General features: G+C 38.8%; 1 protein-coding gene across 1 annotated transcript in view; it reads left to right on the forward strand.

The window, feature by feature from the left end:
• Positions 1 to 17058, forward strand: part of KIAA0232 — a gene marked incomplete at both ends in the record, with an annotated part of 44016 nt that overhangs the window by 5553 nt on the left and 21405 nt on the right. Inside the window, one exon of the mRNA XM_079534214.1 lies at positions 10467 to 10604. Within this exon, the coding sequence (XP_079390340.1) occupies positions 10467 to 10604 (138 nt within the window). The remainder of the gene's footprint in view (positions 1 to 10466; positions 10605 to 17058) is intronic.

The raw sequence follows: 17058 nt of genomic DNA on the forward strand, positions 1-17058 counted from the left end.
TTTTTTTTTTTTAATTTTCTGACCATAATACTGAAGTATGTGAAATTCAAGCCGCAGAAATTTCTCTATGCAGAAAAAGAATAGGTAGGAAAGGAACTATGAGCCCAAGACTTCTAGCTGCACTCTTCTCATATGCTTAATTTAGTCTTTAGAGTAATACAATATATATGTTTGCAAGGTTAGGACTAAAGAAACTCTTTTTCATACGTAAATATGTAAACTGAAGAAAAAGCAGATTGATCATGATTACCATACAGTTCTATATCCTCAAGTTAACTTGCCTGTACAGCTTATATGTTCATAGCAAATCATTTCAGTTTTATAAAAGTTCAGATAAGTAAATCTTAAAGTTTGTGGGGTAAACAGCTCTACATTCCCCCCCTCATTTAGAAGTGATTAGATAAGGACTCTAGCTTATGTTGTATTAACCTTTTGAAAATAAGTCTTCTATATGAGGTTAACTTGGTGAGAAAAATAGTGGTTTCATCCTGAGCACGTAATGCCTCTGAGCAGCCTTAAAGCAGCCTTATGGTTCTGCAGCTCTATCAGTTGAGATCAGTCTGTGAAGGGCTGCTGCCCTGTGGTTGTTTGCTGGTGCTGAAGTCACCCAGCTGCGTTCCTTTTACAGTCACTGTCAGTACGGGAGCATCCAGCAGGGGCTCCTGGAATAGGTCTGGCCAGTGTAAGGCAGGTTCTACTGGTGCAGTGCCTCTAAAGGACATATTCTTTTTTTCCTCCCCATTTCCTAATTATTTCTCTTGTTAATTATGAAGCGATTGCTTTGTTCTGTATTTCTGTCTTGGTGACTTCTTGTCAAGGGGTACAGTTGATGCACCCTGGACTGTGCACTTGTATTCTTGATTGTGTTTTAAGGATAGAACTGGAGCTCAGCAGTAGGCTCCCGCTCACTGCAGGTCCCAGGGCAGTCTCCTTCAGCTGCGTCAGCACAAATCCTGTTGGAAAACATTTCTTCCCAACAAGGGGCATTATCAGAACATTTTCTTTCAGGCAGCATTCTGTCTTTGTGCAGGTGCCTGTGGTCATGTTTGCAAATTTAAACGTCTGTTTCATGATGTGAAGTATCTTTTTCAAGACATCTGACAGCCAGGCTCTTTGGTGCCAGTCTTTTGTGCTGTCCTGTTGAAATTGGCAATAGAGTTAGCATGTTTTCTTTAGCCTCTCTTGTGGGGATTCCAGGCAGTCTTTGAAATAGGTACTACCTTGACTTTCTGTGGCTTTCTAAATATCATTTAACACTTAGTTACAATTTGTATCCCAATGCAGTCACCCAAGAAGTGTAATGGAACGACTTTGTTATCGCTATTAATGTGTTCTCACAAAGGTTTATGTGATGCAAAGCAGAGACAGAAAATCGAGCACTAGCCTGGTTCTTCTCCCTGAAAGTCAGGATTTGTTAGCAGCAGCCATCTCTGTGCTGATGTAATTGCCCTGCTCCTAATTCTGAGGCTACTGAGACACCTCTTCATGTTTAATAGTCTGCAGTGCAAAGCATGATGGTGCACTCACAGCATATCTCCAAGCGTAGACGTGCGCTGTACTATGTGAAATCAGCTGATTATGGTGCTATGTGATCTTTGCCACACAAGTTAATTCCAAGGTTCAAGAGAGCGACCATAACATGCTGTGAAATGATTCCCCCAGTCATAATATGTCCTTATCACCCACAAGGACTCTGTAGTGACAGTTTCTGTTGAATTTTTGTCCTTCTTTTCTGACGCCTAATGACTGCAAGTAACATGATTTCTCTGTAGCAGAGGCCTTGCTACATGTTCTTTTCTGCATTCACTTTAATCGGAATACTTTTAACTCAAAGCCTACTCAGCCAACCCAGGATTTCAATAGATGCAACATTTGCATGTTCTCTAGCTCTTGGGAGTGGATGTGGTTAAATTCATTTTGCTCACTTGCAACCTAAAGTAACTTCTAATTAGCAAACAACACATAGAATGCCCTTTCAGGTTGGTGGGATTATAAGCAAGAGTTCGTCATTGACAGAAGCTCAGTTTACACTATTTTATACCCAGATTGGTTGGTTCTGATACAGTTCGTCCCTGCCTTCACATTGTGAGATCATCAGCTCAGTGTCTTGAGGACCTTGAAGTCACAGCAGCACATGCTGTGGTCTCATACACTGTCAGCTGTTCTGCTGCAATCCAACACATAGGATTATTGTGTTCTGCTTAGAGCAGCTGGGAAAGAGCTGACTGTAGTGGCTAGCTACTTTACTGTACCTGCAGCTTATAATGTGGTTCTCTGCTTTCTCACAAAAGAAGTCCGAAGTGAATTCTTCCACTGGTAAGAACTGCATTTGCAATTTATCTAATTATAAAGAATGTTTTTAAGTCTCTTCTGTTCTGTGGCCAGCAGAACTTCTGATCTGGAGAAAGCTTGTGTTGTTCTCAGAAAGCCTATTTATATGCTCTTGTCTGTGCAGCCTCTTGTTGCATGTCTTCTGGGGAATGTAAGCTGAGTTTTCATGTGTCTTCTGAATTCTTGCATATGTATTAATTCATCACAGGCAGCTGTCAGGAATGCTTGAGCCAGTCCTGGACCGTTTAGACTGTTATCTTTAATGCTAGTGAGATGCAGTCTCTCTCTCAAACTTTTCACAGATGTCATTGTGAATAGAAGTACATCTGCAGAGCTCTAAGCTACCTCTGAAGTTTCTTTTTCAAACTCAGTTTGCAGGGAAATATTTTATTTTTTCCAGGAAGTAATGCTTTTTATACAGCCTACTTCTTGAGCAGTTTTAAAGATGAAATAAATGTGTAATCTGTAGGAGCTTTCCCCTTATTTTCCGTTATGAGAACCTCCTAGAAGTAGTGAGGATCTGCTCCATTTTTTTCTCATCTACTGCTGTTTGTTTTTTCCATTTTCTTACCATCCAAATATCTTGGAGTTAATTTTGGAAAGTATTTGAGTAAGTTTCTGGAAAAAGCTTTCTTGCAGTGCACAGTGGTTCAAACCTGTCTACCTGAACATTATATTTAATTATTAATTGTTAAATTAATTTAATTTATTTTTTGCCAAGAGAAGCCAGGACTGCTGTACCACAGTTTTTCATTATGTCAGCTTACATGGCTCAGGCTTTTTTTTTTTTCCTTCTCTTTTTAAACTCACTGTAAGCCTTCACTTCTGAATTTTCCTTAAAATAAACTGGTGATGGGCTTAGCAGAGAAATATTATGGACTGTGCGTTGATATTCAGAAAATATTCTAGATATGTTTGTGGAGAGGGAGCATGAGTGCCTGTGGAGGTCACTGCTGGCGTGAGATGAGACTACCTCCTAGGTAAAGATTGGCAAATTCTGTAGTTTCTTTTGATGAAAGGGTTGGGGTTTGGAGTGTTTCATCGCTTCAGAATCACAGTTAGTTTAGGTGATCTGTCTCCTGCTTTGGAGCTTTCTAAGGAAGTAAGGTTCACATGGACAAACAGCAATAAATACATAAACATTTCTCAACATGATTCCATTTCTTCCGTTGACCTACCCAGTAATTTCATGACCTACTTTGTTTGCATTTGGACATCTTTAAAAGTTTTCTAAGAAGGTTTCTCCTACAGTTTTGTAGGGGCTAATGCCCCACTTTGGAACACTGGGGGCACTTAATGCTTAATCTTTATATATGGCATCTGACAGGAACTTGCCATCCATTCAGCAAATAATGCAACTCCAAACCGTGTGTAGTAAAAATACCTATCGGGTCTCCTGCTGAATCTTTGTTTGTTTCTTGTTAAAAAGTTGATGCTTGTTTTTTTAGTTTTTTTTTCCCCCATCCTTCCTCTGCAATCTCTCTTAAACTCTTAAGAGTCACAAGGGGGAAAGTTTTTTGCATATGTTGCTTAGTGTTACAAGACTCCATATCTGAAACATTATGGGAATTCTTTTTCACACTAGAAGGTATACAGCTTGCTTTGATGGTGTTCTGAATTAGAATCTGGAAGGGAGAAACTGTCTATTTCTGTGGTATTCCAAAAATTATGACATTGAATCCTTCCTAGTTTTTGTATGAGCTTGTTTCTTGAGCTTGCCTTGAAGCAGCACTGTTTTGTTGGCCAGCAATAACGTTCAGGATAGCAAAAAATGCTAAGACAGTAATTTGCTTAAATCTTGAGTGGTTTGTACGGAAATTAAAATGCTCAAAGAAAAGAGGTGTGTTTCAAAATTCCCCGATCCAGAATTTTTTAACTCTGTTTTCTTCTGCCCTCTGAGAGAATAGGATTTCTTGCCATGAAATCACTTATCATTCAAAATGGGGATCTTGACCAAGTAGGTAATTATGGTTACTCAATTCATTATCTGAAAACTTGGTAAAATTTGTATATAGAATCATGGAATGGTTTGGGTTGGAAGGGACCTTTAGATCATTTAGTTCCACCCCATCCTGCTAAAGGCAGGGACACCTCCCTCTAGACCGGGGCACTCCCAGACCCATCCAGCCTGGCCTTGTATGCTTCCAGGGAAGGAGAATCCACAGCCTTGCTGCACAGCCTGTTCCAGTGTCTCACCACACTTCCAGTAAAGAATTTCTTCCTAATACCTAGCCTGAATCTACCAGTTTAAAACCATTTCCCCTCATCCTGTCGCTATGTGCCCTTATAAAAAGTCTCTCCCCAGCTTTCCTGTAGGCCCCATCAGGTACTGGAAAGCCGCTGTAAGGTCTCCTTGCAGCTTTCTCTTCTCCAGGCTGAAGTGGCCCAGCTCTCTCAGTGTGTCCTCATACAGGGCACCAGCTTTCTGATCATCTTTGTGGCCCTCCTCTGGACCTGCTCCAACAACTCCATGTTCTTGTGCTGAGGGCACCAGAACTGGACGCTGTACTCCTGGTGGGGTCACACAAGAGCTGAGTAGAGGGGCAGAATCACCTCCCTCTACCTGCTGGTCACATTTCTGTTGATGCAGCTTAGGATATGGATAGCCTTCTGGGCTGCAAGTACTTATTGCTGGCTCATGTTGAATCTTTTAATTGACGCTCCCAAATCCTTTTTCCTCAGGGTTGCTCTCCAGGCACTCTCCGCCCAGCCTGTATATGTGCTTGGGATTGCCCCAGCCCAGATGCAGGACCTTGCGCTTGGCCTTGTTGAACATCATGAGGTTGGCATGGGCCCAGCTCTCAAGCCTGTCCAGGTCCCTCTGGATAGCATCCCTTTCCTCTAGTATGTCAACTGCAGCACTCTGCTTGGTGTAATCTGCAAACCTGGGGAGGGTGCGCTTGATTCAACTGTCCATGTCACCTAAAAGATGTTAAATAACACCAATCCCTGAGAAATGCCACTCAGCACCGGCTTGATCATCATTTTACTGTATCTAATTTAATCTGTACTGTGTGCAAAAATAATCAAAGGGAATCTGTTTCTCTGAGTTTACTTGAAGAAAAAAAAAAACATGATTTCTTAAGCATGGTTTTTTGCTGATTTGGTTTCCCCGTTTCGGAAGTATGGTTATCATCTTACTTTTCTGCGTGTTTGACTGGTAATGCAAAATTTAAGCTTATTTGCTTACCTGAGCATGAACTGGGACCTCGAGTCTTGCTTCTGTACCAGAGAACTTGATACCGGCATTTATGAAACAAGTAGTTTCGTCTTGAGATGAGATTTAACGCTGATTTTTGCTATTATGTACACCATGAGTTTCAAAACAGTTTTAACGTAGACTTGTTGCAAGGTATAGCAGTTGTTTTCTTTCTGACAGTAGGTATTTCTTCAGTGTCCTTATAACAAATGAAATTAAGAAGAATCTCTACTGCAGTTGCTTTTCTTTTGCTTGCTCAAATTGTTGGGAACTGTGAAGAGAAGTGTGGGAATTGCTGTTTTTGTGTAGCTGAGCAGCAGAAGCAAGTTAGAAATCTAGTTCTAAAATTTGCATCCCTGTATGAAGCTAGTGTTTGATGAAGTGCTCCAAACGCTGGCAGCATAATGAGATTTTGTACTTTGTCACTTGAGGAATCAAAATCTCCACTAAGAATTTACCTAGTTAGGTAGTAGTTAGTAAAGCAGGACTCTAAAGAATGGGTGTTTAAATAGCAGGTTTGATGTTTTTCCAGTATCCAGATGGCTTCTGCTTCCAATTGGTGTTTGTTTATGTTGAGTGGTTGACCTTCAAAATTCGAGTAGTAAGAGTCTCTTCAACGTTAGAATTTTATAAGCCGAGTTTCTATTTTTTTTTTTCTTGTGGATGTTTATATAGACTTCCTAAACCTGCAGGGTTGGAGTGATGTTGCTTCTATGCTCAGTGACCACTGAACAGGATTGTGAAAATTCAAAGTTACGGTAGAGAGTTATGGTAGAGTATGGTAAAGTAGCATTAAAACAAACATTATGATACGGTCTGTTCTGTTAGGAAGCAAAGGTAAATGAACACAACTAATAGCTGAAGAGAATAGAAGTCCTTAGTGATTCTTTCCATGTGAAGTAAGTAGTTTACTCTGTTTCATGCGCACAGAATGTTTTGTTGAACTGCTTTCTTTCCTGTTTGTCACGAGCTCAATATTTTCCAGCCTAAGGAATAAACTTCTTAATGGGCTTCTCACCACTGGAGGGGAAAAAAAAAAGAAAAAAAAAAGGTGCAAGAGATTAATTTAAAACATACAAAACTCCTGGATTGTCTTCTTACCAACTCAGTCATCATAAAAGCAGAAAGCTGCTCAGTTTGTGTCACCCCTTTCTAGAACTGAAGGTATATATGACATTTTCTTGTTCCTGCCCATTTTACTTGAGTTCCTTCTCCTTTTTTTTCTTTGTTTCTGTAAATTGATTCAGACAGGTTCTGATGCACTATAACAAAAGGATTTTATGGAAGGATTTTATTTGCTGCTTTATGGGTGTGGAATTTGAATTATTTGCGGAAAGTACAAGGTACCTGATAAATGTGTGGATAAGTATTGTAATTTATGTGAGGATTATGAATTTCAGAATTTTATGTGGAATAGCTGTAATTCCTAATACTAATTTTGTAAAAATGCAAGGAAAAAAAATTGAAAACTCAGTGTTCCAGTAGTTTTTCCTATAAAAATTAAAGTGGTGGTGTGATGCAGTGGCAGCCATATGTGATAGAAAACCCAGACAGTGTTCAGAAACAAGTTTTCTGTGTACTGTCTGGAGACATAGAGCTCTGGTAGCATCTTCTTTCTGTCTTCTATTGCTGCATCCTACAGGATGAGTCACTTTGTTCCCAGAGAGCATGAACAAAGTGTTTGCTCTGAAAGGAAGGACAAGATAGTGCTGAATGTTTAAGTGAATGTTCCATGTAGACTCACTTCCTCCTTTAATAATGAGTATTTTTATTGCAAAGAGTAAATACTTAAAAATGAAAAATATATATATATAAAAAAAAAGCCAGATATCTTTTGAATTACATGTGTAGAGAACTGACTGAAATGTTCTATGTCCTTAATGCTCTGCTGACACACACCACTGGCTTATACAGTACGTAGAACCGTCCTTGCTGAGGACATTGCAATGTGCTTGTGCAAAACTGAGCAGCAGTGTAGCAAAGTATGCTGGTTTATAGCATTTTGGTAACATTTTCATAGTGTAGGTATTGCCTTCATCAATTTTCCACCCAAGAGTAGAATGCATGAAGTCAACTCTGTGCGTTCCACAGAATCGGTGGAGTTGGAAGGGACGCTTTAACACCATCTAGTCCTTCCTGCTAAAGTAAGTTCTCTACAGTAGGTCACCCAGGAAGGCATCCAGATGGGTTTTGAACATCTCAGGGGAAGTGCGACTCCACAACTTCTTGGGCAGCCTGTTCTGGTGCTTTGTAACTCTCAGTAAAATTCTTATGGTTTGTATGGAATTCTCTGTATTCCAGTTTGTGCCCATTGCCCCTTGTCCTGCTGCTGGCACCACTGGGCACCATTGCTCCACCTACTTGACTCCTGCCCTTTAGATTTTTATAAGCATTAATAAGATTCTCTCCTTGATCTTCTCTTCTCCAGGCTGAATGGTCCCAGGTCTCTCAGTCTCTCCTTGTATGAGAGATTTTCCAGGCCCCTCACTGTTCTTGTAGCCCTCCACTGGACTCTCTCCAGTAGTTCTCTGTCTTTCTTGAACTGAGTGGCCCAGAACTGGACACAACAGAACACTCTAGATATGGCCTTACCAGGGCAATGTAGAGGAGCAAGATACCTCCCTCAACCTGATGGCCACGCTCTTTTTATTGGATACTGAGGATAATGTTGGCCTTCTTGGCCACAAGGTCGCACTGCTGGCTCATGTCCACCAGGACACCCAGGTCCTTCTCTTTAGAGCTCTTTTCCAGCAGGTAAACCCCTAACCTGTACTGATGCATGCAGTTATTCCTTCCCAGGCGTAGGACTCTATATTTACTGTTGTTGAACCTCATAAGGTTCTTCTCTGCCCGACTCTGTATTCTGTCCAGATCCCTCAGCACAGCCTTGTGCTGTGTCAGCCACTCCTCCCAGCTTCATACCATTGGCAAACTTGCTGAGGGTGAGTCCAATCTCTTCATCTAGGCCACTGATGAAAATGTTGAACAAGGCTGGATCCAGTATTGATGCCTGGGGAGCAGCACTAGCTGAAGACCTCCAGCTAGACTCTGCACTGCTGATAACAGTCCTCTGAGCTGTACCAGTCAGCCGGTTCTCAATCCTCCTCCCTGTCCACTCGTCTATCCCACGTTCCCTAAGTTTACCTGTTAAGGCAGGCAGTGCCAGACACCTTCCTGAAGCCAATGTGTAGACAGCATCTGCTGCTCTTCCCTCATCTACCCAGTCATGAAATTTTCCTGTGGCTTAAATTTTCAATTTGAATAACCTTTTCTTAGTGGACGTGTATTTTTTTTCTTTGTAATTTTGCCTGTATGTGGATGAGCAGGACAGGCTTTGGCAGCTGCTGGGGTAAGTGGGCCTTACCAGTCCACGTGCTTCATGTCAACATTGGAAAAAGCTACTGAGCTCTGCAGCCAACTTGTCCTTGATGGACAAACATAAAATTCTGGGAAAAAATATATTTTTTAATGAAGTGTAGATGTGTGTAGTTTATTGCACTTATTTTTGATAATTTTACTTTTTTTTTTTTCCAATTATTTTGTAAATATTTTTCTGTTACTTTAGTAGAGGCGCAGTAGACCAGTTAGATTTGTTATTTTAAATGGACCACTGGAATTTTGCACAAATATGAGAAAGCATAGAGATACCAGTAGCTTTTTGTTCTTTAACAGCAAATACTTTCCTCCAGATCTTGTGATTTAATAAGATTAAAAAAAATAAAAATAAAAATCAGGGAATTGCTCTTTCCTGAGGGCCTCAATTAGATAATGAGTCCATGGCAGCTGTTAAAACAGCTGTTAAAATTCTTCCTTCCAAAGGCATGTGGTCATTTTCTTCCTTCCCGCCCGTTTTCTGTCTGACTTCTTAGGTGCACAGAGATGATCAGTCTCAACTGACAACTTGTTTTTACTTCATTTTGAAACTACGGGGAGTTTGGAGTTGTTTTAAATGAGGTTAGGCCTTAGAATGGATGTCATTAGGAGCAGGTGAGGCGAATGCTGAAAAACAGCAGTTTTGTGAATCTCTCTGAAGATGTTTTAGACCAGCATACGTTAAATAGCATAATTTTCCTGGTAGTCAGAATATTTCATTGATTAGATGAACATAAGAAATCATATGTGTAGACGTGAATGGACAGTAAGGAATAATAAGCAAATGTTATAAAGTATTTCAGGGTAGAGATGAGTATTTACCTGAGTGTGTATGAATGAGTGGGGGAGACAGGCAACCCAGCAGAAGGGGGGGAAGTGCTCTGTGGTTGCTGCTGGTGTGGTTGACTTTTTCAGAAGTGACACAGAGCAGATGCTATGTATCTTCAGATGATTACGTATGGTACAATAGCTGCCTTCTTTGATTTTCGTTTTTCCTAACGGGGACTCTTCCTACTCACAAGTATGTGACTTTCTTAGAAATCATTTTGAGTTCATTGAAAAATAGACACCGCTATCTGTAGTCATAATGGTGCTCATTGTAAGTGCTAATGGAAGATTTGTGGATCTAGCATGATTTTTTTTCTTTTGGCCTATTTTACATAAGCTTGATCCAAACTCTGAACTTCTTGCTCTTTATTCTTATTATTTCAGAGATCAGTGAAACTAATAAGTTTTGTAAAAATTGTAGTGATGTATTAAACTGCTAAGTTGACCCTAAAATAATCCTTGTGGATATGCCTTGTAATTGGAAAATATTGCATTCAAGTGTGAGTGGACTCCATGTCCAGAGACAAATGCGTGTATTTTTCTGAATAGGAAGTGCAACCACCTCCTGTAGCCATCGGTTTTAATCAAACTGAATTTTAATTTGGCAAGCAGCGGTTTTTAATAGATGGAATGAGTTTGTTATTATTCTAAACAATATGTTGTTTGTGGTCTTATGTTGCTATAGTACTGAATTATTTATGTGTCTTAATACAGTTTTGTTTGTTTTTGATTTTAGGAGAATGACATCTTCCTGGGCTGGGAAAAAGGAGCTTACAAAAAATGGGGAAAGAGTAAGAAGAAGTGTTCTGATCTAACACTAGAGGAAATGAAAAAACAGGCTGCTGTCCAGTGTCTTCGCTCTGCTTCTGATGAAGTAAGTTCGGATTATTTACTAGATTCTTCAGACTTTATAGCCTTCTTTGAGTTAGCCATCACAAGCTCAGGATACCTACTCATCTACTCCGTGCCTTCTTGAAATGCAGGATCCCCAGGAGTTCTGAGTGTTCTTATTTTTCTGTCGGAAATTATGAAACCTTTGTTTGGTAGCAGGATTTCACAAAAGGTTCTGTACTATTTGCAGTGTTACGTTTCCTTTCCTTTCTGCAAGCCCTTACCTATTATTGTTAAGGACAGTTGCAATGCACCTGTTTGTGTTGAAATTGCCCCAGAGTTTTGCGTAAGGTTGTTACAATTCTAAGTTTACTTTGTAGTGGAGTGAGCAGCAAGGAGCAGAATGTTTGGGCATCTTTGTGTCTGGTGCAATTTCTGCAATCCAGAATTGCTAAATAAGTTGCAAACACTCATTTTCAAGATCACATTGTTAAGTGGAAGTGGAGTTGAAGCCTGATGACTGGAGAAGGTGAGGAGAGGTGAAGGCAGCACAGTTGAAGGAGGGGTACCCAAGACAGTAGATACTGTGTTGCTCAGTGGGAAAGTGGAGAAAGGAAGATTGCATAGAATGAAATATTAACACAAAAATTCTGTAGCATAGATCAATGAAAGCTCTTAAGTGAGATTTTTCAGACTACAGAGATCAGAAAGTCTAATTGCTGAACTACAAATGCTTATATTTCTCTCAACAGTAAGGGAAATTCTACCCCTGCTTGTGCGGCCTGGTCATGTTACTGCTCTATACAACCTCCTGGTCACAGTTTGCAGTTGCCCAAGTATTTGTGTGGTTGTGTGGAGAGTGTGATCAGGAAAGTGAATTGGTATTCTGAGTTGAACTTAGTTGGGGTGAAAGAAATGTAAACTAAAAGCTGCCTGGTCAGATTCACATGGAGACTTTCCCCAACAAGAGTGGGGAAGGTATGTGGCTAAAAATAATGAAGAAAATGGAATTGATTTGTGTGATTATTGCTTTTGTCTTCAGCAGCATTCTTGTCATTTACTGTCTTTTTGTATATGAAGCCGCTTGAGCATTTGTCCAATTACTGAAGTGTTCACTGACTAACTGGGAAGTTTTCTGAACTTGCATTTTCCCATTACTTACAGTCTGAACAAAGTATAATTTTGATGGTAATTTGCTGTGCTGTATAGTTACAGAGCACTGAAGTCAGCAATCTGACTACTGTAAGCGTTAATGTAAAAAGGAAGTATGAAGAAATAATTTCAAGAAATATTGCCTTTCTGGTGGTATGGCAATCTTCATGTGCTCGTGAACAACAAAAGCTAATAATCTGCACATACTGCAGGAATACCCACAATTGACTTTTAGCATTAAGAATGATTCTCTGTACGCATCATCACAAATGAAAATGAAGGAGCATGAATGAAGGAGAAAAGGGAAAGGAGTGAGATAAATGTATTACTAATCCCTAGCCTGCCTTCACTTGAAAGCTTGTATCATCTAAAACAGATTAAGAAGGGAAGAAGCCCTTTAGCTAGAGTTATAAAGGAATGAAAAGATGTGAGGTCTGAAAGATTAAACAAGTAACTTCTTCCTTTGAATCCCGCCACCTTGTAAAGTTTTACTGTTCAACAAGAAGCTGTAATCTATAAATTGCAGTCTCTTGTTTTGGCAGGACTATTTTGACTTCTGTTGCTTACCTAGGTAGTTAAGCTTGCTTGTTTATTGTCTTTAACAGAACTGCAGAATATGTAATTTTTTCTCATGTTTTCATACAGAATGGAACCTTCCAACCTTTCTCAAGGTTTGAAGCCTGTTGCTTAATGCTGTAGATAGTGCAGATAGATTTGCATTGTACAAGAGAGAAACGTTATTTTTGAGCACAAGAGTTGTGGGAGATGATCCTGCTTAGATTTGAGTGTAATTTAAAAATAAACAAAAAACAACTTGCTTGAAAAGCAGAAAAATTTTCTATCTTGGCTGGTGCCTATGTGTATCTCTATGTGCTAATTGACAGAAGACAGTATTATGACATTATGTTTCAGTGTGCAAGAAATGTCATTTCTCTTGAGTTATTGTGGCTGCTCTGTGCAACGTTTGTGATTTCTTTTCTACAAGAAGATGAAAATACTTAGTAGTGTATGTGAGAAGTCTCAAGCTATTTAAGGAAGTAACTAACACAGTTTTGCTCCATCTGTCACCCTGGGGTAGATTTGGGGATTTCATGTGCATTGAAATTGAGATAATTTGTCTGTTAGATTTCAGGTTGACTCGCAATACTTATTTTGTGTGACCAACTTTAGGAGCAAAATTTCAGGTACCTTAGCTTTGATCTTCATGTTGGATTATTTAAACTAGTAACGTGTTGAGAAATTGCTGCTGATCTGCCTCTTTCCTAAATGAATAATCAAAGGCCTGCAATTTGGGCGACTGTTTAAAGAAGATGCTGTCTGGTGCTTACTGGGAAGAGGAAATCATAAAATAAATGAGATGAAATTTGGATTGGTAAAAGTAAACTCTTTTGTTTCATGGTAGAAGTAACGTTTTTTGAGAACTTGTCTTTCATGGGCTTCCGTTTTCATGGTATTCATTCTCTGGGAGCGTTTAGCTTGGTAGCTTAGCTTTGTTACTGTGAGAATTCAGTATTGTCTCATTAAAAACAAAACTAATAAAAACCTGATGTTGAGAAACATTAGCCTGAGACAGAAATGCAGGATTCTGGTTATAATTTGTTGGTGCAGAAAACAAGCGTTTGAGATGTAGAAGTCTGCAGTGTGGTGTTTTTTCTGAAGCACTTTTCAAGTTACACAGTGTGTGAAAAGTCAGGGAGGCTGACTGGCATCACTGTGTCTCCCAGTGGCCAATCACGTTGTGGACTAAGTACTTTCATTTGTGAGAGATTTACAGAAGATGCAAACACTTTCCATGTGTGTGTGCTGAGGGTGGTATTTTCTGTGTGACAAACATTTTGGTGTCTCAAGTTGTCAATATTTGTTTGAGTCTTTGCCTGCAGACACCTCTGATGCAATCAGAGGCAGTTAAGTATATCACAGCTCACTACAGAATGAAGACAGAAGGATGGTGAGAAGGAATAAGACAAGTATTTCAGTCCAGTAATCAATTGTTACTCTAACTGTAGTTCTGAAGCTTATTTTTTCCAGAATGCTTGAATGGAGTTTAAAAAGTGGGTCAAAAAGGAGTGGTGAAGAGTTGTTCAAATTCTACAAAGCTCATTAGTTACTGATCTTGCATAAAGTTTTTATTTTCTTATTCTGCTAAAATGTAGGAGAAATTTTGAAGAGTTGGTTTGCATTTAGCTGGCAAAGTAAGGGTACCTGTTCTGATTAAACATTGGATTGGGGGGAAATAAAAAACAACACCAAGAAACAGTTAGGACTAGAGAATATTTATGAAAAATTCCTTATTTTTAGCGAAGACATCTCAAAAATACTGCCTCAAATGTTAAGTAATAGCAGCAGTTTCTGACATTATTTAATGACTTCTGATTCTGACTGGTATACCTAAAAGGTCAGTTAGTTCAGATATATTTTCTGAGTTACTTTAATGCTTTTGGATCTCCTAATTCTGAAAGTTTGTAAATCATTCTGGATTTGATAAATGAAACTTAGTGCATTCTGTCCTGTTACTGCTATCTTTGATTTCCCAAAGTTTAGGTGAAAAAGAAAAATGTAAGAGTGCAAAAATCCATCCATGTTGAATTTTTGCAAGGTGGGAATTGTCTTAGCAGGAATGGAAATCAAGGTTACTTTTTGAAAATTGATGTGTATGACTTTTCAGTAGGTACATTTCATACTGATATCGATATCACTTCTGTTGCGTGGCTGTTCATCACAAATTCAAGCCAATTACCTTTTAACTGACCAGTTTTCTGCCAAAGGCTGATTTGCTCAGTAGTATGAGCAGGTTTCAGCCGTGTTCCATATCACAGGGCTCTCATTGAATGCTTGTAGTGCTGCATGTGAAATTCTGCCCCAAGATGGTGCTAGAGTTTTAATTCGCAGAATAGATGGCTCTGTTCTTCTAAACTATTTGAGGACACCTTAAGGTGTGCGCATGACACTGTTTGGAGCGTTGGATTTGCTTGCTTTGAATTATGAGAGAGAAATATGACCTGTTTGTATTGTCAGCATGTAGAAGACCAAGTCGTCTGCTAGATGAACTTACACCTGGCTGGGTTTTTTTTTTGTTGTTTTCTCCCCTTGCTTGTGTTTAACTCTGAATTTTCTTTCATTTTAAATGCTGACATGCAGTATGTTCATTGTTCTTCCTGATGTGTCTTAGCTTAGCTCAGCAGTAAGCATTTCTCTGTGTCTGAGAAAGATGGTTGTTGGGTTTTTTCCTCAAAACCCAGAACACTTCTGAACATGAGAGAAAATAATCTTCCTTTTGGGTAACCTTGTTGGCCTTCTGGAAAGGTTTATGATGTCTATCTTTAGAACACATGGTGTTATTTATGAAAGGGTTTTAAAATCAGTCAAGATGTTAAGAAGAATTTTAGATTAAATGTTTTTTAGAAGTAAAACTGAGCTGCTTCTGTGAGAAAGCACCACAGAACTTCATTTCCAACCAGTCATTGTTTTTCTGGGATAATTTAATTTGAATTGGTTTAAGAGAATTTGTGTTGGTTCTGTATTACCAAATCCATTGGCTTCAAAACATTACTTCTTTTTTTTTTTTTCTCCCTCATTTCATTATGCATTATGTTGGATTTGGCAAACTGCATTAATCCATATTTTATAACATCAGCTACCACATTAATACTTGAAGTATATTTGTCTTGCTGAAGTAACTCTCAGAGCAAATTAATTACAATCAATCAATTCATTTTTCCATATGATTTTTGCAGTCCAGGAGATATTATTGGTAGCATGCCATCAGCTTTGTTAAGGCTGCTACCCCAAGTACAAAAGTAACTCATGTGGCAGTTGATAGAAGTTTCAATTATTAAAACTCTGCCTATTTTCTCGATATAGAAAAAATATATGTTGAACAGGAAGTACTTCATGGAAGCTTTGTCTGAACAGAACTTCATAACATTTGTTTGAGGTACTCTCTGGATGATGACTTATCTCTCATCACAGCATAAAGTTACTAGGATATTATTTTTCATCATGTAGAAGGAACACACACACACACAGTTGGAGTCTGTTGTGAATTTTATCTTAAGCACAAGCAGACTTCAGTGGATATTGCAGAGTCCCTGTCTACTGCAAGTGTCTCTTCTGCTTTTTGCTCTGTGCAGAAGATCACTTTTGCATGAGTGGAGGAAATGTGCTTTTACAAATTTCTCCTATCTCACTGATGATACAGATTAGAATATTTCAGCATCTGAAGGCTGAAGTACTGTTAATTAAATTCCCTCAGCAGCTCTGCTTACAAGAACACTAAATCTATTGTGGCTTTGAAGTCAGTGTGTTTGTTTATTAGCAATTAATAATAATCAAGAAGAATATTTTTTAGAGGCAAATTATTCTCTCTCGGGGGGATAAAATTCATCTCAGTGTAGCTCAATTTAGAGTTAAGAATCTACAGTAGCTGGAATGTGGCCACTGAATAATGAAGTGAAATAATAGAGGTCAGGGGATTATGTGTTAGTTTTAACTTAGAGTTGATATTTGAATTCTTATCTGGAATGACTAAATAATACATGCTGTGATTTCCGTTTCAGAATATAGTATGTGAAGTGATGAATAATAGTTCTGAATCTTAAGCCTGATTCTAGATAAGTGATTTACTTTTCTTATTGCTGTCATAGTACAAAAGACAAGATCAAGAGAGTTGTAAGAAAGCGTTTTGTTTCCATGTTGGAGAACCACTGCTCTTGTTGTGCTTGAAATTTTATTTTATTTTATTTTATTTTGCCTGCTAAAGAAAGTCATCTATTCCAAGGTAACACATCCATTGAAGATTATTCAGATCAAGTATTCATGAGCCCCATATAAAAGTTTATTTGGTGTTTTTTTTTTTTTGACTGGTCCAACACCCTTGTTGTAAAGGTGTTTGTTATTCAAATGTTATTTGTGCTTGTGCAAGGCAGCACTACATTGGCCATATTAATTCTGTCTTTCTGTTCTTACAGATACTTTTCCTTGTTTTTCACTTGTTCTGATTGCAGACTTTGCGGAACTGCTCTCCATACTGTACAGTGCTCACCTGATTTTGGACAGCCACCTTTACAGGACTGTCCTGCTTCCCCACACAAGTGTATTGTTACGAATGATTAAAGCAGATGCAGGACATTAAGCACAAATGGAAGGAACGCACATCTGAACTTACCCATGACTTTTTTCTGAAGTAACAGCCTTACGGACACAGTGGAGATAAATAGAACATTCCTAGTATAGATGAATAGCAGGTCCAAGAATATTGAGTTTCAGTTGCAGTTCCTTCATGCAGGTAGCAAGGGAAGCAGTAAGTTATTCCTCATGTATATTTAATAAAATTTTTAACCTTGGAA

The sequence above is a fragment of the Tetrao urogallus genome, assembly GCF_951394365.1.
Source record: "Tetrao urogallus genome assembly, chromosome: 4".
Classification (NCBI taxonomy): Eukaryota; Metazoa; Chordata; class Aves; order Galliformes; family Phasianidae; genus Tetrao; species Tetrao urogallus.